The sequence below is a fragment of the Exophiala spinifera genome (genome assembly GCF_000836115.1).
Source record: "Exophiala spinifera strain CBS 89968 unplaced genomic scaffold supercont1.9, whole genome shotgun sequence".
NCBI lineage: Eukaryota > Fungi > Ascomycota > Eurotiomycetes > Chaetothyriales > Herpotrichiellaceae > Exophiala > Exophiala spinifera.
The window spans coordinates 1,127,385-1,150,727 of NW_015622521.1; the positions used below are offsets into that span (position 1 = coordinate 1,127,385).

Below are 23,343 nucleotides of genomic sequence, written 5' to 3' on the forward strand. Positions count from 1 at the left end.
GGAACCACCAAGGTAAATCAGGCTAGCCACCATGGACGGCGCAAAGAACTGGTACAACAAACAATACGAGAACTGGGTGCCGTGGATCGAGGACAAGGTGTTGGGATGGTGGGGTGAGAACAAGACTAGTTACGTTGCAAAAGGTACCTACTTACCTACCTATGCTTCTTGAACCTTTCTCTCCGTCCTATCCGTTCTCCATACCTCTGTGCCTCTACGTCTCTATGTCGATGTCTCCACGTCCTTTTGTTTTTTTCCCCTGCTTGGAGCCTAGTCCGGCCAAGAACAACCCTTCTCGTCACAAGCAGTCCCCCGAGATCTAGGCTGATCGATCAACCTTTGTACTCCCCAATAGACAAGCTCGGCCAAACGAAAATCACGGGCGACAAGAACGTCGACGCGGTTCAGGACGGTGTCAATGAGGGCGTCGGCGGGCAGTTGGGCAAGGGCGGCGTCCTCGAGGGCGTAGGGAACTTGGCGTCCAAGGAAGTCTTTACTCGTTCGGAACGGAAGGGGAAGAACGACAAGGGCGGGTACATTTGAGCTTTGGCTTTGGAAACCACACCACCAGACCCCAATACCAGGGACTCTCATGAAGGTGGTGATTATGGGAAATGGGTGCGGCGTGGATCGAGGAGAGGACGTTTCTAGATTCGCGACCGTTGCCATTTTGTGGTGGAGACGATATTATGGGTTGATTTGTATTGACTTTGGACGACTGGATCACAACGAGACGGACCATTACGAGGAATGATACTCTAGATACCATCACAACCGGGAGCTCTTATTGACGCCCGATGGCTTTTCCGACTTTCTAGTATGTCTACCTATCTAGGAGTCGTAGTTGATTCTGTCCCGTAATGAATCACATCAATGCTTGTGTCAGTCATCAGTAATGGAAAACTCCTGCTTTCTCGAGGGTCTGGTGAGGTGTTCGATGGCAACTTCCGCGTGTCCTAGTCGGATGATGGCGCTTCCCGAGCATGTTCTGCAGGCAATTGAACTCTGTTCAAGGCCAACAACAGTCGGTCATCTTGCCCGAGATGGAATGTCAGACAAGAAGACGCGTATTGCACGCGCACCCGGAACAGATTGATGGGTTGATCTGCACAGGAGTATTTTGTGAATTGCCACAATTCGGATGCTGTGGGCTGTAACAGGCAGAGCATGACCATGTTGCAGTCGAGGCTATCATTCGTAGCCGCCCATCATCCTCTGGGAAAGGATCTGTAGTTCCCAACTCTCTGTTGAGGTGAAGGTACATTGTCGTAAATGGGAGTTAGTTCGACCCGCTCAGCTGGACATGCTGCAAGAGGCCTCGGAATGTACGTCTCAACAGGCGATGGTCGTAGTCTCGACGCCATCACTGCCTTACGCCATTTCGCTTGTTGGAGGTTGAGAAAACAACGGCCAGTGGTGTAGAGGGCGATTCCAACCGCCATATCGACGAAGAGCTCGGACTTGCACCATTGAGTCTGTGAGCTCTCCAGTGATCCTACCGTCAGCATCTGTAAGGCGTCGATGTCAAACCCTGGGATGGGTGCTGGTCCGCAAGCCTGGGTAAGACATCGGGCGTTGGGGAGATAAGCGGCGTCGCTGGACGCTACAGTCAACCACGCCCTCGTGAGCCTCTTCCAGATGTTCCCCGTCCTATACCGGAGGTTGTTCTTCTGGTAGACGATGTCCCGCGCTTGACACCGCTGGTTGAGCCTCCCATTTGAACGTACGAAGTAGAGGATGCGCTCGGTACTCTGCCTCCAGCACCGATCCTGCCACCACGACTTGATGTAGGCCTCGCCTGTTTGGCAGCGAGATCAGCCTTCCTCTTCTCTTCTTCAGCAGCACGTCTAGCGGCAGCTTGTTTTCTCTCTTGTTCTTCGGCGTCCCTTCTTTCAGCGGCACGCTGCTTTTCTAGGGCTTCTTCCTCGATGTCTGCGATGTCTTGACTTGCGCCGTGCCATGATGGGTCCAGTATCAAGCGCTGGTTGTGTTCTGTCTGTGATAATATGCGAGTCCATGTATTCAGAAGTGTCGATGCAGCACCAACAGTATTGTTGACGGTCTGTCCAAGAGTTAGTGAGCATCGCAAGGAGCCGCAGCCCACCAGTACAGATACGAACCCGCATGTTGTCCTTTGCCTTCTGAAGGCTCTGGATCAGTCCTTCAATGGTCTCGTTGACCTGTCGTACACTCTCCAACTCTCTGCGCAGGGCCGCATCGCGTTCTTCCTGTTCTTGATATGTTGGCCGTGTAGACTTCGCACTCTTGGACGAACTTTTGGGAGGATCCTGGTGGTCGCGGGAAGACTTTACGGGCGAATCCCACAGGCTTGGGTCCACGTCGTCGCTTCTCAAGAGGGAGTCTTCGGTGTCCATCTCAGAAGAGCAAAAAGAAGGGTCTCTCGGGGTTGTCAGCTAGTCTTGGTAGGCGATGTGGTTGAAATTCTCAAACAGCATGTTAACAATGGCCGCAAGGGAGACCCAAAACAAAGGGCCATTTACGCGTGGGGAAGAAGCCTATGGTTGACGCGCATCTCTAGAAATTTCGCTTAATTGGATGCATTGCGTTGATGGTGGTGGTGGTGGCTGCGTGCCCAGCCACCCACTTCATGTGTTCCAGAAGTGCGATGCCCAACCTCTCCATCCCGCAATTCAACTCACCACATCGACCTCGATGTCGCCGTCGGTTCTCTGTTACTGCCTCACTCAATACTTCATACAATTCTGCCTTCCTTGTGCCTAATGCCTCATTGTCAGCTTTGATTCACGTCTGCATATTTTCACCCTCAACGCGCGTTCTTTGTGCCGGCAGTGTGAAGTCACCGCCCATTGCGCGCGGCAGCAATACTTCACCTTCACTTCACTTCACCTCTGCCAGCACCGCGCATCATGGCCGCGACTCCTCCTGCGCAGATCGCGACCACTCCTGAGACTCCTCTCACTCCTCTCCACGGCGCTGCTTATGAACGTTTCGACTCTCGACGTCCAACCCGGTCCAGCGCAAGAATTGCTTCCAGGGAACATCGTTCAACCTTTGACGCTTCGCGAAGAAGCCCTGGCGATGCTTCATTAACGACGCCGAAGCGTTCAAAGAAGCTCACCGCGACTTCACCGGGACTTCACTCTCCGCAGTCGACTCCCAGACCCAGATCTACGCGTCGAGTGCAGGTCTTGTCCCCGCCTTCTCCTACCGTCCTTCCATCCTCCTCCTCAAAGCATCAGTCTTCCAGGTCAAATCTCCAAGCCCTGGCATCCTCTTCAACAATGATTTCTGACGGCATGTTACCGACTCCGGTCAAAACTCCCAAAAAGAAACAAGTGTCCGAGGTTAATGGCACAGCTCGAGCTCTTTTCCAAGATCCTGCTCATGCAGCGGATGGCGTTGCAGATGTTGAGCCCAATCCACGAAGGAACCGCAAGAACAAGCGCTACAATGGTTACTCTTTGGAGAGCTTTTCCGTCGAAGGCGAAGGCAGCCAAGGCCAGATCCAAATCTTCACCGATTCGCGAGATAGGGTCCCGCAACTCGACAAGAGCGTTTCTAATCCATTCGTAGAGAGCACCGTGGATGATGAAACCGTGTCTTCTCGCAAAATCGCCGGAACCGCAAAGCGACGAAAGGTCAGCGCGGAAGCCAGGAAGATGGATTCTCAGGTGAAAGAAGCCCTTAAAAAGGACGAAGGGATGGTTTACGTGTTGTAAGTTTCTCGTTTTCTGTGGAGACTATATATACTGACAGAGCGCCAGCCGTGGCAAGAAGGTCTACAGACGATTCAACGACGACGACGATGAGGAGGAAGAAATCAACCCCGAAGACCTTGAAGATCTTGGTTTGCTGGAACACACTCCAAAAGGGACCAAAATCAAGCCAATCCGCACGCTCACGAGACGTTCAATCAAGCCAACACGACTCTTCCAGACCGAACAAGAGGAACGAGCCCGAGAGCTTGAGAAGGTTGAGGAAGCATTGACCGATATTGAAGAAACAGCTGATGTCAACGACGATCACCTGCTTAGCGGCGAGGAGTCCCCCACCAAGAGAACCCGCTCATTGCGCTCTGCTGCCAAAGGATCTCCGCGTTCAGAAGATGGGATCAACGGAACCTCGCGCAAGAAAGGAAGTCCTTTTGATACTTGGCCTCGTGTCAAATCCACTGCCGGCACCGTGTCTTCTAGTTCGACAAAGGGAAGAAAACGAGCTGCCGCGGAAGCTATCGACGACCCGATCTAGAAAAGAACAACTGAACTGAATTGGGGAGCGTTGGGTAGAGAGTACGAGATTCGAAGCTCCGAGGATCTTCTAAGGAGATTGTTGAATGTATAGGAAATTGGCATGCACGCGGCAACGGGCTGGCGATTGTGGACGAGGTGGCATGAAATCCAGACGCTACAAGGTACTTGTCCGTACGTGGATTGTGTACCAGCCAGTTGGTGTCATTCAGGCGACTTTCACTTCAGTGACGGAGAGACGTATTCATGCTTTAGGTTATTACAAAACTTCAAGGATACCCAGAATTGAAATGACATTGTTCTCAGTCTTACGGAGCACTACTTCTTGATGGCTTTTACGGAGAGTCGTTGAGTGCTTAATGATAAGATTCAAACCGTTTCAAACCGTAGCATGCTCTTAGGCTTGGGCTCTTTCTTCTCCGGTACTTTCTCAATCGGGTCAAGCTTGAAGAACCGGTTTAACGGGGTTCGGAAAGGGGAATGCTCAATAATGTCTCCGCTTTGGTGTGAGTACCAATCACTACATGTACCTTGATGACCTCCTTATCAAGGTCATTGTGAATGTGCAGAAATCCCAAGCGTCGAATGAATCGAGGGTTTTGTCAACGAGAGGAGACCATGGATTGTACCGCCTGACAACTTTCTGTGCTCATTTGTCGAATAGATACATTCTCACAACGTGTTTTGCTTTTTTACTCCTGATCCGCTGCGGTTTTACCAACGTGGCGAAACACTTGCGTCTCCAGATTCGTCCAAAGCTCCTTGGTCGCGATGTCGGGACATGGCAGAATCTGCACGAATAGAACACAGGCGAAACCACGCTCACGGTCGAGGACCTGACGGGTGAGAGACCTTAAGTCAGCAAATAAAGCGGCTCCCCGAAATAAGTACACAGCGCAGACAGGTAGGTCAGTTAGAAGGTAGAAGGTAGAACGGGATGCGATCTGGGCCATCAACGAACGACGGCTGCTTACCCAATTGGAGTTCGTCATGCCGTCCCAACATACGCTCCCCTTGTTTCGACGACCTGGAATGTCGTCCAGCACCAGCAGGCCTCCAAGGGAGTGGTCGACGCGGACATCTCGCGGGATATCCACCTGGACCAGATCCAGGGCGCGCATCTGGCCGAGTTCGGCTCTGCTGCTGTCCGACAACTGCGGCTTCAGGAACTCCTCGACGCTCTCGGGCTTCAGGAGAGGGGACTCGTCGGCAAGAAGCGCGGCCAGCATCTGCGCGTAGTCCCAGGCATTCGAATATATTCCTGCCCCGCCCATCTCGCACAGCGCCGGGACGGGGAAGGGACTCTGACCTGGCGTCAGCGGCTCGTTGGGGCCACTCAGGCGCATGCCGAGATCCAGCATGGGGAACGACGGTCGGTGCTCAGGGTGGAAGGTGGTGTTTGACATGCCGACGCGGGACCATATGTGCTCTTGCATATATTCGTCGAGACTCTTGTGGGAGACGGCCTCAATGACTTTTCCAGCCCAGTCAATGCCCGGCCCGTACCTCCAGCCGCTTCCGGGGTTGAACACGAGAGGTCGCTCGTACGCTTTCTGTCTCGTAGACGGTTGTTATTCGCCTGTGTCTCTCTGGGTTGAGGGCTAAAAGGAAAGGAGGGCAATGACAAAAGGAGAGGAGAGCATCGCATAGTACATACCCACTCGCCAGAAAGCATCTCTTTGTCCCTGCCGTTGGCCGTGGCCCACTTGATGAGATTTTGGTCGAGCGGGTCATAGGCAAAGCCGCTCGAGTGACTCAGGAGTGTTCTTAACAACGGTTTTTGTTATTACCTTGTAGCTCGTTCAAAATGAAAGATCGAAAAGAAAAATCTACAACAACAACAACAACAACAACAACAACAGCAGCAGCAGCAGCAGCAACAACAACAACAACAACCAAAGATGGCGCACCTCATGGTAATTTTGCTGGTAGGTTTCGTGAACGTCTCAGCCTTGGTGTCTTCCGCAAACGACGTCAAGATCTCCCGATCACCAAGCTGTGGGAGTATTTCTCCAAGGTCTTGATCGAGGCTGGCAACCAGCCCTTTCTCAACCACTTGCATTGCGGCGACCGAGGTCATGAGCTTCGTCATGGAAGCCATCCACCCTGAAGTGGTTATGGTCATGGGCTCGGTCCTGGCGAAATCTCGATGTCCATGAGCGCCATTGTACAGTACTTCTCCTGTCGAGATATGATGTATCAGCTGGGTGCCGCTCCTACATTACCTAGGGAAGAGTGCCATATGGACAATAGGTCTCGACGACTCCCAACTGATTTTCACTGACCGTGTCGACCGACAGCCACAAAGCCAAGTCCCAGGAACTGGCCTGAGCTAATGGCAGCTTTGAGGAGGTTGTCAACAGCGACACGCAACTCTTCATTGTCTGGTTCCGGTTTGCCAATCATCTTCGCGTGCGCTTGGCGAGTTCGACTTGGCGGTAGCCGCTGGAGAGAGTTTGGGCTCAACTGCCTACGCACGCTTAACATCAATTGTCAATGTCGATGTTCGACACGACAGGGTGAGAATCAATGAAAAGAAGAGATAACCCGGGGTATGCTGGCTCGCGGATAGATGGAATTGCTGTGCTATGTCGGCGAAGAAAGTCAACCCCGATTAACAATCAAAGGTCGTCGCCCGGGGCCCCATTTTCTTCCCTATTGGGAACCTCCGGTCATATCGTGACGGTTCAATAGCCAGCTCTTCCCGCTTCGGGTCTTCACAGCCTGAGATCCCCATACTGTGCGAAATTACAATGACCGGATTGGAGCGTCGACCGCCGTATATTGCTTTCCTGAATCAAAGCTGGAAAGCGGATGAGAGTCGAGCCACGACGGGCCCCCTTTCCCCACCAGGTCGCCGAAGGGAGCGTCTACATACAGCCGAATACCAGGGAATGCGTTGCCCCAGCACGGCAAAACGCTTTAAATCATGGTTCCGGGAGTGTCGACGTCGCGGGTCATGATACTGTGAGGTAGATTCCCAAAGGCCACAACTCGCCACGGGCGGTATGCCGGGCTGTTGAAGGCTGCGACCCCTGAATGACACGCTCTCGATATTCTAACGGTGCTCGGCAGGAACAGGGAACTGCTATACTGTATAGCTTCTGTCAGTTGTTCTGCATACGTTTTGATTCCTACACAGGAAGAAGAAGCCGTAAACATTAGCAACTTAGCACTGGTGGCTTTGCAGACGTTGGCTACAGCCTCCCGCCGCACTGGTCGCCCACTCCACGTTTCCCGGATCTTAAGCTCTTTGGATTCGGCCTTGATTTCGGGTTCCTCGTGAACCACGCGTTTCCGTTCTAGACTTAAACGGAGTCTTCACTGGCCCCAAATTTGCGCCAAAACAAAAAGACCAAGTCATGCGGCAGGAAGCCTATTTTCACCGGCCTTGATATCGACCGGTGGTTTCCCTGATGGGAAACTCCGGACCGGGCATTGCCAGTTTGGTCATTTTAGCGAGGGTCGACAGTGTCCCCCCGGGAATCCTCCCCACAAAAAAGAGGGATTGAGGAGCTCAATGATCCGGGGACAGTTTCTATATAGGTGAGATGAGACGGGCATATTCTTACCAAGTCTCTTCTCTGACCCCCAACTTCCATCTCAACGACCCTTGAGAGCATGCGACAATGACAACTTCGACGACCGAGGATCCTGCTGGTGCTAGTGCTGGTGCCACGACGGTGACACTGACATCGCCACCTCGCAAGCACCGAAACACGAGAGTCATTCTCTACAGTTTGATAATTGCTCTTGCAGCATGCTCGTTTGGCTTTGATCAGAGTGAAACTGGGGGTTTCCTCGCCATGCCCGCGTGAGTTAGACCCGTGGTCCACTACACCTACGAGGCCACGAGGGAGAGAAGCCGAGACTGACAAATGAGACACAGGTTCAACAAAGATTTCGGCTCCTACGACCCAGTGACGGAGACCTATGTCATTTCAGCTAGACATCAAACCTTGATGTACGGAGTCGAGGTAGCTTTCATTGCCATTGGTTCAGTGGCAGCTGGATTCATCTCAATGTACAAAGGCAGAAAATTCGGTCTCTACCTCTGCGCCATCGCCACCATCATAGGAGCAGGTCTTCAGATGATAGCACACTATGTTCCGATGGTCGTTGGACGTGCCATTATGGGACTGGGCATCGGCTTCGCTGCGGCTTTCAGTATTGCCTACTGGAGCGAGATTGCACCTGCGCACCTCCGAGGCCGCATAGTCATCTTTTACCAGTTCTTCTTGAACCTGGCGAACTTTGTAGGATCCTGCATCGATCAGGGAACCCACAGCATGCTCAACCGATGGGCGTATCGCGCACCTCTTCTCACCATGATGGGTCCGGCGTTACTCATGCTCGCTCTTGTATGGATCATTCCCGAATCGCCACGATATCTGGTAGCCCAAGATCAGAGTGAAAAGGCAAGGACAAACCTCAGAAAGATTCGTGGACCTTCATACACCGACGCAGAGGTGGAGGAAGAAATCGCAGAGACGATCAAATTCACGGCGCTGGAAAAGGAACTCGATGCTTCGACATCATACCTGGATTGTTTCAGAGGCGCTGACCGTCGACGCACGCTGATTGCCGTACTGATGATGGTCGGTCAGCAATTCATGGGTGTGGCCTTCCTTGCAGGGTAAGTGTTGATCGACTGACCGCTGGCAACGAGTTCTGTGTACTGAATCTTCTGATTCTCAACCAGATACATGACCTATTTCTTCGCCCTCGTAGGGTTCACCAATGCCTTTGTGGTCAGTGTCATAACGAATGCCGTTGCCATTGGGGGAACGGTCGCTGCATTCCCGATAGTCACGTACCTAGGGCGCCGTCGAACCATGATTGTGGGTGCTTTTATCAACGCATTCTGCATGTTGTCATTTGCCAGCATCTCAGTTGCTCATCCGGGGAGTAAGGCGGCCGCGAGATGTCTCATCACATTCATATGCATCTTCTCATTCACCTATTCGGCCACCTGGGGATCAATAGGGCCCATCGTCATGGGAGAGGTACCGTCTAATCGCCTTCGCTCCAAGACCGTCTCAATTGCACTCTGCCTCTCTTTCCTGATGGCACTTGTCGTCATTACGTCTATTCCGTACCTCATTGGTGCTGCCTACCTGAATTTGGGAACGAAGATCGGTTTTGTTTTCGGTGGTCTTACGGTGCTGGTGTGGATTGCCACTATGCTTTATCTCCCAGAGACAAAGGACCGCACCCTGGAAGAGATTGACGAGATGTTTTTGACTGTAAGTTCACCCTTTGGGAGTCCGAGTGATTGCCGCCTGGGGATGCTGACTTCATTGTCTTCTACAGCGAGTTCCCGCCAGAGGCTTCAGAACATACGTCTGCACACACCAGGTTGCCGGTTACGACCTCACCGGAGACATGAAGGAAGATGGCATAATCCACACCGAGTACCAGTTGACACCTAAGGCAGGCGCGGTGTAGGCAGAAAACACCATAAGGCCGGCTGCTGTAGGGTGAATGCGTCAGCGCCACGCCGCCTCTCTGGCAATGAGAGTCAGCTGTGCCCTTAAAAGTAGGGCATCTGATGTAAGAGGTGACGACCAAGGTGATGTGTAGCTATATAGTCAACGGAAGTTGACACAGCCAAAAGTTTGCTGTTCCACTTGGAAATCCGGACGCAAAGCTGTACCTCCTAAGTGGGCGTAGCCACTACGTGGTCCATGTGGCCCATGGAGACTGGTTTGATCTATCCACTTATAGGGAAGAGCAATCCTTGTTACATCGTCATTCCGTTGATGCAGTCTGCTTCTGAATACGAGTGAGAAAAAGTGATGGTGTGCTCCCCCACCACATAAAAGCTCTCGCTGGTGCTGCCAGAAATCGAAACAAGGTCATGGCTTGAACCCAGAAATCTGCCCATATGCTCGCTGGTCTTCATTATCCGCTATATCATTGACTATCGTCCAGGTGAAAGGCCCCAGGCCATGGCGACATATCCCAGAGACCCGGGAACAGGTAAAGGTCGTCGGGTTCGGTGTCCTGAAACCATAACGTGTTGATTCCAAGGTCGCGGTCAACCTCGCGGTTGGTGGTCCTGGGAGTGGATGCCGGTGATCTCTCAGTACGGATGGCATTAGCTGCGCGTAAGTTTCCAAACTTCGCCTCTACCTTGTTGGCGTAGGACATGATGTGTTCCCCGTAGGTGGACATCCCATGACTAAATCCAAATGACAAACTTGTCATGATCTCGGCGACCTCTTTGACCTTATTCAATATCTCTTTTGTGTCATCCAAGGTCTGGCCGAGCTTGTGCAAGCTTTGTAAACTCTCCAAAGCAAAGCGGCAACACAGCCCTATCATCACCCATGAGCTGTCCGAGGCAAATCGGAGACTATCCCTATTGCTCAGATCAACAGCCAAAATCCAATCAAGCAGGCTGATTGCAGCATCTAGGCATTTCCCTACCGCGTGGACATTTTCTGACTGTGAGGGTGTGATTTCGGACAACCGGAGGTTCCGAATATTGTATGATTGAATGCAGAATTGTGCAAACCTGATGTGGAAGGCCACTCTGGACCCAGTAAAACCGTTGGAGGTGATCGGACGCAATCGTTCGGCGCATTGTTCGAGGTGCAAGCAGGCCTCTTCCGCCGCAGTACTATCGTGGCGAGGTGATCGTGTGGTGAAATCATCTGGTAGACACCACCATTCGCCAATATCGTAGCCTTGTGTCCTCAACTTCTCCCACACAAGACAAATTTCGAGTTCAGCTGCCAGACTTTGAACCCTAATCGATGGGTCGCTTTGCCGGAGGATAATACCACCAGCGAATATCGAGCTATCTGCCCGTATGCTGGGTGGAGTGGCCGTGACAAGAGAGACGTAGTGTGCCATAATGAAGAGCCAAATCCAACAAGAATACATCTTGAAGACTCTTAACTTTGCCGTATCTGCATGACCAGCCTTGAGAGCTGCACGGACACCTTCGACAGATTTGTGACACCGCAGACGTTGAGCATATGACTCTGTCAAGCTCTTCAAAGACCAAAACATGAGTTCCGACTTAACTTCGGTTCCCGATTTCGGACCTTGTGCAGCCGTCGGTATCTCTGTGTAAGCGTACAGGAGTAGTAAACCTTGTAGTATTTTAAGGCTTTGTTCACTGTCCTCGGGTAGATGTTCGGTGATGAAGCTTTGCACGAGGTTGACAATGGTGGGCAACAGGCGCGCTCTGATAGTTGCTCCTCCTGGAACAGCCTTTGCCGTAGCATACGCAACACAAATTGCGAAGTTTTGGTGTCTTGCAAGGATCTCGGAAGAATTGTCGAGATCAAGCAGGGAAATGGCGGGATTATACTCTATCATCCTTTCCTTGAAGCTTCTTTGCGTCAGCTATGCACGTGGACATAGATAAGGGCCATTTCATACATTTCCATTAATTGCTCCAGGACACGATCGGAGACAGGAGCATTGGAACAGGTCTGGACGTCGGACACGGCCCTGTTTTCCTGTGTTCGGCTACATGAGCCTGGGCTAGCTCCTGTATCGACCAATTCGGACGAAAGAGCCAGCCTATCTGAAGCTTTGACGACATTTACGGGAGAGAACGAATAGATCGAAGGTAGCGTCACTATATCAGTGTGTGGATCGTTCGATGGAGTCGAGGCACTTTCAGCATGGCCCGAGGAGACAAGATTGCTGGGTTCCAACGGCTCCGCGCCGGGAGGAGTCTCACATTCATGGGATTGCTTATTCACCTCGCTGGTGGCAGGCTGCGTCAGCGCACCTGCTGTTAGATTGGAAGTGTGTTGTGCATCAGCACTCGTCAATCGTCGTCTCTTCACCGACATCGAAGCTAGTTGCCTTTCACGGAGGAGACACTGACGATCTGCTTTACGGCAGCGAGCGCATGGCGGCTTGGTGTCAATGACACACTTCATCTGGCCTTTCATCAGCTATGGATCTTCGTCCACGTCATTGTGCTGACTTTGAGCCTACGGCATGCCTCGCATGCAAATTGCTGCGACGTCCTGCCGTTGAAAAGTTCGCGCTTATTGCGAGGCCTGCCTCTGCTATTGACGTCTGCGTTGATGAATAGTAATTGTTCGCCAACATTTGCGTCCCGCAGGGATGCTGCCATCGAGATGTCAAGGTAATTACTTTAAGAAGGTATATCTGCTCCACGAAATTTCATAAGTGGCAGGAATTGAATAGAGCCAACGAGTTCATGGATGGTTGGTAGGCCTGCGGGAGCGTGAGGTACTCGGTACGTGTATACCTGCGATTTACCGCGGCTAGAATCACCAATGCATACGGCGGAGCATAAGGTTGGGCGCGTTATATCACGTGACTAGAAGCCAAGCCTTTCGGCCAAGCCTGCGCAGAGTCGAATCAGCCCTTTGCCTTCCTGCGCCTTCTGCTTCTGCTGGAAGGGAAACGTGGAGATGAGAGGAAAGACGCTTCTTTTACCATCACAATCCCGGTTCAACCACTTCTATTCTACCACATACACTTCACCTATCATCAAACCCTGGGCCTGTTCACACGCGTTTAACTCTCCACCTCACTCTCTGCTCATCTCAGCATACTGACTTCACTTCCCGCGTGATCTAGTAGTCACTTTGCACACACCATTATTTGCCTGGCAAAGGTCATGATTGTTTGGCATGAGCTTCGATAACCCCTCCTCCTTCGCGCACTGGCAGTCATCCGTTGCTTCACAACAGGACAGGCAGCCTCAGTCTCGACAGCAGCCTCGCGCAGTCCAATCTCCTTGGGGACAATCTTTGTCCTCAACCAGCTCCCGACGTGGGTTGACTCCCCTCGCGACCTCGAACTTGTCTTCGTCCTCGGCCACGGGAACGCGCAGGGACCAAGCGCTATCTGAGTCCGACTTGTACACCTCATCGATCTCTCCTTCCTCGACGAATTTTCCTCCCCTTCACTCAAGTCAGTCTCGCCTCGGTTCAAGGCGGGGGACACCACCTGGCTCGTCTCATTCGAATTCTCCCGTCAACGCTCTCCAAGCTGGCGCTCATCAAGTCCAAGCATATTCGTCCCGCTCCGTCACATCCCCCAGATCAAGAGCACTCACCCCTTCTCAGTCGTTCACCTCTGCTAGTGCGGGTCTTTTCTCCCAGTCTGGCCTTGGGGCCGGTGGAGGAGGAGTGTACGGTAGGAGTGGTGCATATTCGCCCTCTTTGACCGGACCTGGTGTAGGTTCACCTACTGGTGCAAACATCGAACGGTCTCCTAGCATATCATCCAACGTCGGTTCAGCAACCACCGGTCCTTCCTCTCTCTCAAAAATCTCTGCAACCCAGATTCTCCTCCTCCTTGACACGATTAGTGAAAGAGAAGGAAAAGCAAAGTGGGAAAGTAAGGCGGAAAAGATCAGGAAATTGCTTGACTCAAACGGCATGGACGTCTTCGCACCCTACTTCAGACGGGCTGTCACGTCCAACGTGTCTGCAATATTCTCTGGAGCCAAGGATTTCGATCAAGGCAGTTACAAATTATTGAAGCAAGAGCTGGACAAAGTTCTATGGGACCCGGAGCAGCCATCTAAAATTGCAGAAGCTATAGACACATCGAAGGAGGACGTGTTTCGCGATTTTGATCTTGTGGCCTTTGTTCAACACTTCTACTCCGATGCTTTGCCTCAAGTCATCCTTGCTATTGCATTCACGAAATGTACTCGGGTCGATCTGAAATCGAAGGCTGAGCATTTCCTCAACGACTTCGGCCAACACTCGCTTCGAACGCTATCTGAGAGTCGTAACAATACGCAGATACCTGCTTCTGAGAACGTGTGCTCCGTCATTGAATACTATGCGCTGGCGGGTGGGACAAGAACACAACAACAGAAAATTGACCTTTGGACCGCACTGTCGTCACGCTACGGCAATGCCAGCGCAGACCAATTCTCCGCGGTCTTAGCGTCCTCTCAACTCCTCCGAATCGACAGCGAGGCTCGAGAGATGGCTCGTAATCTGCAACGACAGGGTCCCAAAGCCTTATCGTCGAAACAGGCAGCTCAAGATTTCCTAGAATCGCTCAACCCGACTTCAATCACCGAAGCTGAAGTATCTGTTTCCCTGCTATTCCTGGTTTGTTCTGTCACTCAATCATTCGATATGAACAACCTCGTGTCTGCTCTCGTATCAAGACAGCTCGATTGGAATCTAGTTGTACAGGGATTCGATATTCCAGGTTTGCGATTACGCAGAAATTCCTTCTCCAGACTATTCAAGGCTCTGCGACTGATCGCTGTTGAGAAGAACACATTTGACCTGCAGAAGCTATGGGGAGGTCAGTGGCAGAACCCAGATACTCAATTATCTTTCCTTGGTGGCTTTCTCGCTAGCCCTGCGACGGAGGTTGAACCGGCGAAAATTCCAGGTCTCCGTCAATCCCTCTCGTTGGACGACTTCACGAATGCACCCGCTGATATGCAAAAATCGCTTGAAGCAGAGTTGAAGACTCCATACGTGTCGGCCGATGCGTGTCAGGCGATATTCGAGGTTGCTTTGGGACCCAACACTTCTCCAGACGGGGAAGACCGGGTAGACATATTGAGTGACGTCTATCAGAACCACCCTGCCCTGTTCTTGCTATATCTTTCTGCATCTGGCGCGAAACCTTGGGTACCAGACCAAGAGAAGTTCATCGCAGAGTGTTTTGGTTTGTTTCTCGAGAAGCAACGACCAGACTATCGGGTTGTGCTCGAAACGCTAGCCTCTCGGAGTTCCCCACAATTTCTGTTCGACCTCTGCCATCTAGTCTTCCAGGTCGACCCGCGACATACAGAAATTATCTACGAACGGGCGGAGGAATTCGGCTGGACACAAGAATTTCTCAAACACTGGTCGAACCCTCTGGCCCTCGACCTTGCTTGCATTCGTGACAAGATAGAGCCAGAGTTCGACCTCGATCGGTATATCTCCGAGGCTGCCGACGGTCATGATAATTTTGGAATGATTCTCTTCAAATATCTGCGGATCAAGGCAGATGATGAATTTCGGGTGCAGCGGGGCGAGTCTGCAGCTCAATCGATACCACTGAGTTTGCGAACCGTTCACACTCTGCTTGAGAAGTTGGAAGATCATTTGGGCGAACGGGCTTTGATAGAAGCGGCTCAAACCACATGCCTGCAGACGTATCCACGTTTGATGAACTATGGAGCTGGATTCGACGAAATTCTGGACCGACGAAGCCAAGAGAAGGGAAACAAGCTCCCCGAAGTTATCGACAAACAGATGTCAGAGTTATTCGGACGTATGTATCGTTCCGAGCTGTCTATCCGCGACATGGTAAACGAAATGCGCAGATATAAGACATCCACCGACCCTGATCAGCAAGACCTGTTCTGTTGCATTGTGCATGGCCTGTTCGATGAGTACGTTTGCTACAACGAATATCCCGAAGATGCGTTGGAAAAAACCGCTCTGCTTTTCGGAAGCATCATCAAGTACAAGCTATTGCCTTCCATACCACGGGATTTTGGCCTAGCTCTGATTCTTCGAGCAGTCCGAGATCACGATTCTGACAGTCTCATGCATCGATTCGGAATTGAGGCACTGCTTCAGATTAGTGACCAACTATCAGACTGGCCAGGTCTTTGCAACCTGCTCTTACAGATACCCAAGCTGAAGCATCCCGAAATCTTGCAACGTGCTCAAGAAGGTCTTCAAGCGCAGCAGGCGTCCGGAACCAATGGCGTTGGAAATGCTCCTACGAATGGCGAACCCGCGGATCTAGGGCGTGGTTTTCGAGCACTGAGCGCGGATCCCCCCAATCCTACAGCTCACTTTCAGGACCCAGATCAGAAAGTACAAGAGAAGATTTTGTTTGTTATCAACAATCTATCGAAGGACAACATGTCGAGCAAGTTAACTGACTTGAAAGACTCTTTCAGCCCAGAGCATTACCAATGGTTTGCATCATACCTGGTTGAGCAGCGTGCCAGGCTCGAGCCCAACAACCAAGAGATGTATTTCCAGTTCATCCACATGCTCAACGACAACCTCCTTACGTCAGAAGTCATCCGCGAGACGTATGTGAGCATTGTTAAATTGATGACTTCCGAGTCGACCATCAATTCAACTCAGGAAAGAGGCCATCTCAAAAACCTCGGCGGCTGGCTAGGATCCTTAACACTTGCTCAGAATAAGCCTATCAAACACAAGAACATCTATTTCGTGGATTTGCTTGTTGAAGGGTTCGAAACTCAGCGCCTGTTGCTGGTCATTCCTTTTACCTGCAAAGTATTGGCTCAAGGTGCTCATTCCTTGATATTTGTGCCTCCGAACCCATGGCTAATGGAGATCGTTGGGGTTTTGGTCGAGCTGTATCACTTCGCCGAGCTAAAGCTGAATTTGAAGTTTGAAATTGAAGTCTTGTGCAAAGATCTCAAGCTAGATTTCAAGAAGCTTGAGCCCGCTAATGTCATTCGCTTGCGTTCTCAAGCAGACGATGAGATTACAAATGTCTCTGTTCTCCCCGATGGACTGGAAAATTTCGATGAGCTGTCCCTCAACAGTGGATTGAATCGCCGTGAGCGTCTCTCAGCCGCAGAGATCATGGCATCTCTGCCCAGCTTGGAAGGCCTTCTGAAATATCCCCCAACATCCGGCTCTCCAGCAGACCAAGCCATGGTGAAGAACATCATTTACCGCGCTTTTGACCAGGCCATCCAGGAGATCATAGCCCCTGTGGTCGAGCGATCTATCACAATTGCCTCTATCTCCACAGCACAACTTGTAGCAAAGGACTATGGAATGGAACCAGACGTGGAAAAGTATCGTCAAGCAGCCAAGGCAATGGTCAAATCTCTAGCAGGCAACTTGGCCCTTGTCACATGCAAAGAACCTTTGAGAATGAGCATTTCCAACTACATTCGCCGCCCAGCCCAGGATGACCTTCCTGAGCACCTTTTACCAGAAGGCGCTATCTTGATGTGCGTCAATGATAATCTGGACACTGCGTGCTCCTTCGTGAGGGAAGCAGCGGAGCAGCGGGCGATGCCTGAAATTGAGCAGGTCATTGAACCAGAACTCGAAGAACGTCGTCGATTTGCTGCTGAAGGGGGTGGCAGAGACTTCATCCCTGCGAACACCAATCGTTGGTCAGCCTGGATTCCTGAACCTTACAAGCAAACTGTGGGTGGCCTCAATGAAGCACAGCGAGCCGTCTATGAGGAATTCGATCGCCGGGTGAGCGGAATGAATGTGAATGCCATTCCCAATACGTCTTCGGATTCTGCCAGACAGCTACCGGACATATTGCAGGATTCTCTTGCTATGCCAAACCTCGCGACCCCTGCTGAGCAACCAGCGATTCCTCACCACAGCCCCCTTGTCCAGCAAGAGAACCGTATGCTTTCAGCCATGCAACCACCACGTGTGAATGGATTCGCAGAAAGTCTGCCTCCACACGAACGGATCTCTATCCTCATTGAGGATGTGCAAAAGGCTGCGCGGGCATCAGAAGCTCTACGCCTGAAGGACTTGGAGAAGAACAGCTCCATCTTCCAAGATTTTAGACAGATCTTGATCGTCCTTACCTCCTCTACTCGTCCTGCTGCAGACCTACTGGCGAGGCAGATTGCAGAGAAGATCTGCAACATCTTTGTTTCGCAACCTCCACAAAGTCCACTAGAAGCAGAAGTGTTGGCTTTTCTTCTGTCGAAACTCTGCCAGCTTTCTGAGCTCATTATTCGGGATGTCCTCAGATGGATGACTGCGAATGAAGACTTGCTACTAGCCAGCTCAAATGTGGTAGTCGCACTCGTTACTGTGGGCCTGATGGAGTTCGCAAGGGTCGACGTCGCCGTTGCTTCGATCTTGATGAGCCGGAACAGTCATGGTTTGAAGGTGTTATCCGACATCCTCGACCAGACTTTGTTCGTCGATGAGCCGATTGCTCTCAGAGCAGATTTCGCCAACAGCCTCATTGCAATGTCTGGTTGGTTCAAAGAACAGCCGGAGCTGCCTCTTGCCACGGAGATGATTCAGAAACTGAAAGCTCACGGAATCCCACAGTTTGTCAGCGTGGATGTGTCCGACAAAGCAAAGGCCAAACAAGATCAGATGCGGTATGTGTTTGATGAGTGGGTAGGCATGTTCGAAAACCTCGGTGTGAATGAAGGCACATGTGCCGCATTCCTGAAGGAACTCCACAAGGAGCAGACAATCAATGGCACCGAAGATCTGACAGAATTCTTACGACTGTGCATCGACTCGTGTATCGAGTGCTACGATCGTGAAGCACAGAGTGTGCGTGGAAGTGTTGAGGTGGCCTTCTCTCATGCCGATGCCCTTGCACGTTTGGTAATCATGCTTGTCAAGTTCCAAGGTGACACCAATGGTGCTGTGCGTCTTAACAAGGCACCATACCTTGAGACCATTCTCACGGTCCTCGTCCTGATTCTGAACCATCATCAACTTATGCGGGGCGTGGCGTTCCATCAGCGCCTCTTCAACAGGCTTTTCGCCACCATGCTCTACGAATATTCTGCTGCTCGAATGAATGCTACTCCAGAACACTCGGAGTTGATGCTCGCCTTTGCCAAGTGTTTCAAGTCTCTCCAGCCACTCTGGTTTCCAGGTTTCAGCTATGGATGGTACGGTCTTGTGGTCCATCGAGTGTTTGTCGATGGTATGCTCAAACCTAACAACCACGCTGGATGGAACGCCTATCGTGAGCTCATAGGATTGATGTTGCTCTACATCTCGGAGCTATCCGACACTCCTGGCTTGGACCTCCTCAATCTCGATCTGTACAAAGGCACCTTGCGGAACATGTTGATCCTACTTCATGATTATCCAGAATTTCTCTGCGAAAACCACTCGTACTTCTGCTCGCGAGTGTCATATCAAATTCCTCAATTGAGAAACCTGATTCTGACTGCGAAACCCTCGGCATATCATGACCTACCAGATCCGATGACTCCCGGGCTCAAGATTGAACGCCTGGACGAAATCAAGCGAAGTCCCGTACTGGCTTCTGATTTTGACGCGCCGCTTGAGCAGTATGAGATCAAGACCACAATCCTTGATGTCCTCAACAAGACAGTCGACCTGGAAAGTGGTCTCAAACGAATCAAGTCTGCTTTGCAAGACTCCGAACGCGGAAACTCCATCATGGCACCTCCCAAAGCTGTGGAGACGATTAATGCTCTTGTACCTTTCATCGGACAGGATGCGCTCTCGAATGCGCAAGCCAGATTTGACCCGACCTCAGTTCACGTCAACTTGTTGACCAAGTTTACTTTGTCTTTGGACTTCGAGGGTCGTTACCAAGTTCTCAATGCAATCGCGGACCAAGTTCGCTACCCGAGTACACACACAGACTTCTTCTGCAAGCTGATGCTCCACCTGTGGGGCTCTAGCAACACCGACAGCCAACAAGGCGAACTCCGAGAACAAATATCACGAGTCGTTTATGAACGACTTGCTGTTGCGCGTCCACATGTTTGGGGCATGACCATATTGTTCTTGGAATTGCAGAACAACCTGACGTATGGCTTCTGGGATACTGTGGCACCGGATTCTAATATGCAACAACGGTTGCAGCAAGCGATGCGGACGATCCACTAGGGGCTCTTTGTCCATGGGACGGGTCAGTGATGAGATGAAGAGCATGCCAACATCACAAATCTACGAAGGCGGATTGGAAGAAGGAGAGAAGGAGAAAAATGTTCTTGCGAAGCTCAGGATTGGGACTGAATTAATTCCCTTCTTGTACACATATTCCTCAATGGGTTTGCATGTGAAAATGCCGAAGATCCGATGGGGGGCATTTTCGTATGTTCTTCACCATGTGAATGCATATGACGGAGTGATGATTACTCTCGGTTCGGAGCAGAGGATACGGGGCCAGGCATGCATTTTTGTAATGTTTGCTGGGCAGGCAGAGGGCACGAACCAGGGCGTTAGTTTATAGCATGAGCGACGATTGGAGTTTTCAGAGGTAAAAAGTGAGGATCTTATTGATTAATTCCTAAGAGCAGAGGGGGGAGAGGTACATGACCAGGGAAGTCAAGGTCTGATATATAGATGGATCTGGGGCCCTTGGTTGACGTTACAACCTACCAAACCCTCGCTCTTATTGTAAATGATGAGCCTTTTTGTGTACCATAGATGGCTTTTGAATGATATTAGAGTATACCGGTTTTGTTTTCCAGAAATAGAAGTCTGTGTGACAATGATGTTGAGGATGATTGTGATTTGAGATTGATTGCTGCGTTGTTTTGATGGAGGGGTTACTAAGCAGGTCCTATCCAACCCATTCGACAGAAGTCCGTACTTGGTAATTAGAACTCGAACGCGTAGAGAGAGCGAGAACGAGAACGACAAGGACGCTGTGCCGAGGATCTTGATTACACCGATATGTAAATACCTCCTTTTCCCCCGGCGCCGATAAAAGACCGTGTGTGTTGGGGGGGGGAGGGGAAGAGAGAGGGGGAGTGAGTAGTAAGCGTAGAACATATGTCAATCACCGTTGCCATTTTTATTTTTCAAGAGGTCACTTTTTGTACCTTTTTTCTTTAAACCTGGTGGGTTTTCCATTGGGACTCAGTACTGTCTGTATAAAGTGTTTGGTGTGCTTATTGAGTTTGGCTGGAGAGTGAGATTCTACCTGCCCTTCGCGTACGAGATTCAAGTTTACGGGCACCCGCGTTGAAAAAGTGTGAATCGGTCAACCAGGGTAAAGGTGAGCAAAGGAATTCGACTTTGATCTCGAACGGGGTAGTATTTATTGTCTTACCCCCGGTGTGATTAAGTGGGTTGAGGAACGATGCTCATCACCACTTTTTTGTAGTAGAGGCGCGCGCGGAACACGGCCGAAGAATAAGCCAAACAAGATACACGCAACCCGACAACAAGAAGAAGACAGCAGAGGGTTCCCAGGTTGAAGCCCAAAACGAAGCGGCACACGCAGAGTGAACGGATTTATTCTTTCTCGCCGACGAGGAAAAGGATTGATCAAACGCGAAGCTGAAAAGGAAGAGGAAAAGACGCAAAACTCGGAAATCGGAAATCGGAAAGCCGAGAGAGAGAGAGGAAAAAGAGAAAGAAGTTCTGCTAGTCGACACAATGCCATTCAACGCTGTCGGGTTGCCCTTGGAGTGGTGTTCCAGGGAGTACAGGGAGGAGTTGTCCAGAAGGCGATCGTCGTCGTCGTCGTCAGGGTCCTCATGGTCGAATAGCGATAGGACGTCGAGTACGAGTGCGAGTGCGAGGATAAATGGAGGACAAATCTCTTCAGCGTCGACCGCGAGAGCAGATGGACAGAGACGAAGTGGTGGTGGTGGTGGTGGTTCAGGTGTACGGGGCGGAGCGAAGTTGTGAGGGCTGGGATTATGTCAATGTCACATTCAGAGAGCAGAGAAGAACACAAAAAGAGAAGCAGTACCGTTTTGTAGGTACCCCAGGTAGAAACCTATCTGACCTGATCTAGGATCGTAATATAACTAACTACCCGAGAATGAGATGAGTGAGCGTTAAGTACCTGTTAGACGCGACTGCGACCTGGTGGTCGTGATCAACAGAGATAAGCGCAGCGGTAGCAAGGAAGCTTAGCCGAGTGGGCCCTGCGACGGTCGCCAAACAGCGAAAAACTACAGTAAAGGTAAGCAAGGCTGAGATGACGCGATACGACCCAGGGGGGAACCGATCAGGGGTAATGACTGCTCGGTACGATGACCTAGGTACTTGGTACTGAGCACTCTGATCGCCTCTAGTCACACTGGTCGCACCGGTCAATGCTACACATATATACGTATATGATACGATACGCGTAGATACTCTGACAACAGAGCCAGGGAGAAAGAGTAGCGGGCTCGCACCGTTGGACCATTGGACCCTGGCTCATCATCAAAAGTCAGTAGGTACTACCTACCACATGATAAATCAGTCTCTACATGTCCCAGCTGCCTTCTGCTCAAAAGCAACAGCGTCTGCAAGCTGTAACACCGGAGCCGCTCGATCCACGACGTCGTCCAACCTTTTTACACACTCCCAGAAATCTTCAATGGAGGACTCAATGGGTGATGACGAGCCCCGAGCAACAAGAGGATGTTGTGAGTTCGAGTCCACCATAGCTTTGCCGCGATCTGGCACCGCCTCCTGACAATGATCTGAGGCGCTGCACAGCTTGTCCGGTGTGACGACATGGTCGATCCCAAATTGTGACTCCCATGTAGCGTCTTCGATGCAACTACTTCTGACGTCGAGCCACCATTGCGGGACATAGGCCACCTTGCGTGGTTCTTGCTTTGAAGAAGAAGACGTTGACACCAAAGCCAGAGCGATCGTCAGTGCCTCAGCTTCGGTCAATGCGCGGGGCCGTTCATCGAGTATCTGCGCGGTAGCATCAAGCAGACCAAGGCTCCATTCGTCGATTCGAACTGCGAAGAGACCCAGAGCGTCATCTCTCCTGCCATGTCCAAACGATAGGACACTGACCTGTTCGGGAGCCGTGGCCAGGAATTTCCTGAGAGATGCCTGTGAATGTCCGAAGAGCATGTCGTGGTCCTTGAGGAAGAAAATCCACTCCAGAAAAACAGAACCAGAATCAAACCTCTGTCGAAGGTGGAATCCAAGGTAGTTACGCAGCTGCTGCGAGAAAGCCACCGGCGGATCTGTTCGAACAAGAACATCGGCAACCCGAGGGCAGACCAGGAGCAGGTTGGTGGTCGGTAGAGTATGATTTACCGACTGTGCGAGCCAGTCCTCCTGGGGGTTCACTACACACACCGAAGCTTGAGAGTGTGACGGTGTTTTAACTGCAGCTTCTCTGTTGCGGAGAGTGCTGTTGCTTGTGCTGTTGCTTCTGATGCTGCTGGCACCAAGCTGAGGCGACGACCCTGTCATCCCGAAGCCCATGTACGCGCTCAACAGCCCAAGAAGAGCCGCACACACAGCAAAAAGCAGGATTCTCGGCCACGAAGTCAAAGGCATCTAAAATATTCATGGAGCCACGTAAGTTCGACGAAGAGAGGTTGATATGAAGATGTACGTGCCACTTTCGAAAGAGGGGGTTGCGTTGTTGTTGTTAAGGACCTCATGGCATTTCTGTACCCTCTCGCGGCGGAAGTTGATTGTTACGATAATAGCAAAATTGTCAAGATAGACACACACCC

General features: G+C 51.2%; 8 protein-coding genes across 8 annotated transcripts; 4 read left to right on the forward strand and 4 right to left on the reverse strand.

Moving 5' to 3' along the window:
• Positions 1-31: 31 nt before the first annotated feature.
• PV08_11431 (uncharacterized protein) lies at positions 32-543 on the forward strand (the record flags this gene model as incomplete). Its single annotated transcript, XM_016385739.1, has 2 exons — positions 32-143; positions 356-543. 2 exons carry the CDS (start codon positions 32-34, stop codon positions 541-543), a joined length of 300 nt encoding a protein of 99 aa, XP_016230683.1.
• Positions 544-1,609: 1,066 nt separating this feature from the next.
• Positions 1,610-2,375, reverse strand: PV08_11432 (uncharacterized protein; the record flags this gene model as incomplete). The annotated part of the gene is made up of 2 exons (XM_016385740.1): positions 1,610-2,062; positions 2,121-2,375. The coding sequence occupies 2 exons, from the start codon at positions 2,373-2,375 to the stop codon at positions 1,610-1,612; spliced, it is 708 nt and encodes a 235-aa protein (XP_016230684.1).
• Positions 2,376-2,888: 513 nt separating this feature from the next.
• Positions 2,889-4,230, forward strand: PV08_11433 (uncharacterized protein; the record flags this gene model as incomplete). The annotated part of the gene is made up of 2 exons (XM_016385741.1): positions 2,889-3,697; positions 3,747-4,230. The coding sequence occupies 2 exons, from the start codon at positions 2,889-2,891 to the stop codon at positions 4,228-4,230; spliced, it is 1,293 nt and encodes a 430-aa protein (XP_016230685.1).
• Positions 4,231-4,921: 691 nt separating this feature from the next.
• Positions 4,922-6,635, reverse strand: PV08_11434 (uncharacterized protein; the record flags this gene model as incomplete). Its single annotated transcript, XM_016385742.1, has 5 exons — positions 4,922-5,065; positions 5,204-5,786; positions 5,891-5,995; positions 6,140-6,410; positions 6,515-6,635. 5 exons carry the CDS (start codon positions 6,633-6,635, stop codon positions 4,922-4,924), a joined length of 1,224 nt encoding a protein of 407 aa, XP_016230686.1.
• Positions 6,636-7,858: 1,223 nt separating this feature from the next.
• PV08_11435 (uncharacterized protein) lies at positions 7,859-9,677 on the forward strand (the record flags this gene model as incomplete). Its single annotated transcript, XM_016385743.1, has 4 exons — positions 7,859-8,043; positions 8,119-8,865; positions 8,932-9,475; positions 9,543-9,677. The coding sequence occupies 4 exons, from the start codon at positions 7,859-7,861 to the stop codon at positions 9,675-9,677; spliced, it is 1,611 nt and encodes a 536-aa protein (XP_016230687.1).
• A 468-nt stretch (positions 9,678-10,145) lies between these two features.
• Positions 10,146-12,046, reverse strand: PV08_11436 (uncharacterized protein; the record flags this gene model as incomplete). The annotated part of the gene is made up of 2 exons (XM_016385744.1): positions 10,146-11,574; positions 11,625-12,046. 2 exons carry the CDS (start codon positions 12,044-12,046, stop codon positions 10,146-10,148), a joined length of 1,851 nt encoding a protein of 616 aa, XP_016230688.1.
• An 816-nt stretch (positions 12,047-12,862) lies between these two features.
• PV08_11437 (uncharacterized protein) lies at positions 12,863-19,795 on the forward strand (the record flags this gene model as incomplete). The annotated part of the gene is made up of 1 exon (XM_016385745.1): positions 12,863-19,795. One exon carries the CDS (start codon positions 12,863-12,865, stop codon positions 19,793-19,795), a length of 6,933 nt encoding a protein of 2,310 aa, XP_016230689.1.
• Positions 19,796-22,111: 2,316 nt separating this feature from the next.
• On the reverse strand, positions 22,112-23,086 carry PV08_11438 (uncharacterized protein; the record flags this gene model as incomplete). The annotated part of the gene is made up of 1 exon (XM_016385746.1): positions 22,112-23,086. One exon carries the CDS (start codon positions 23,084-23,086, stop codon positions 22,112-22,114), a length of 975 nt encoding a protein of 324 aa, XP_016230690.1.
• Positions 23,087-23,343: the final 257 nt, after the last annotated feature.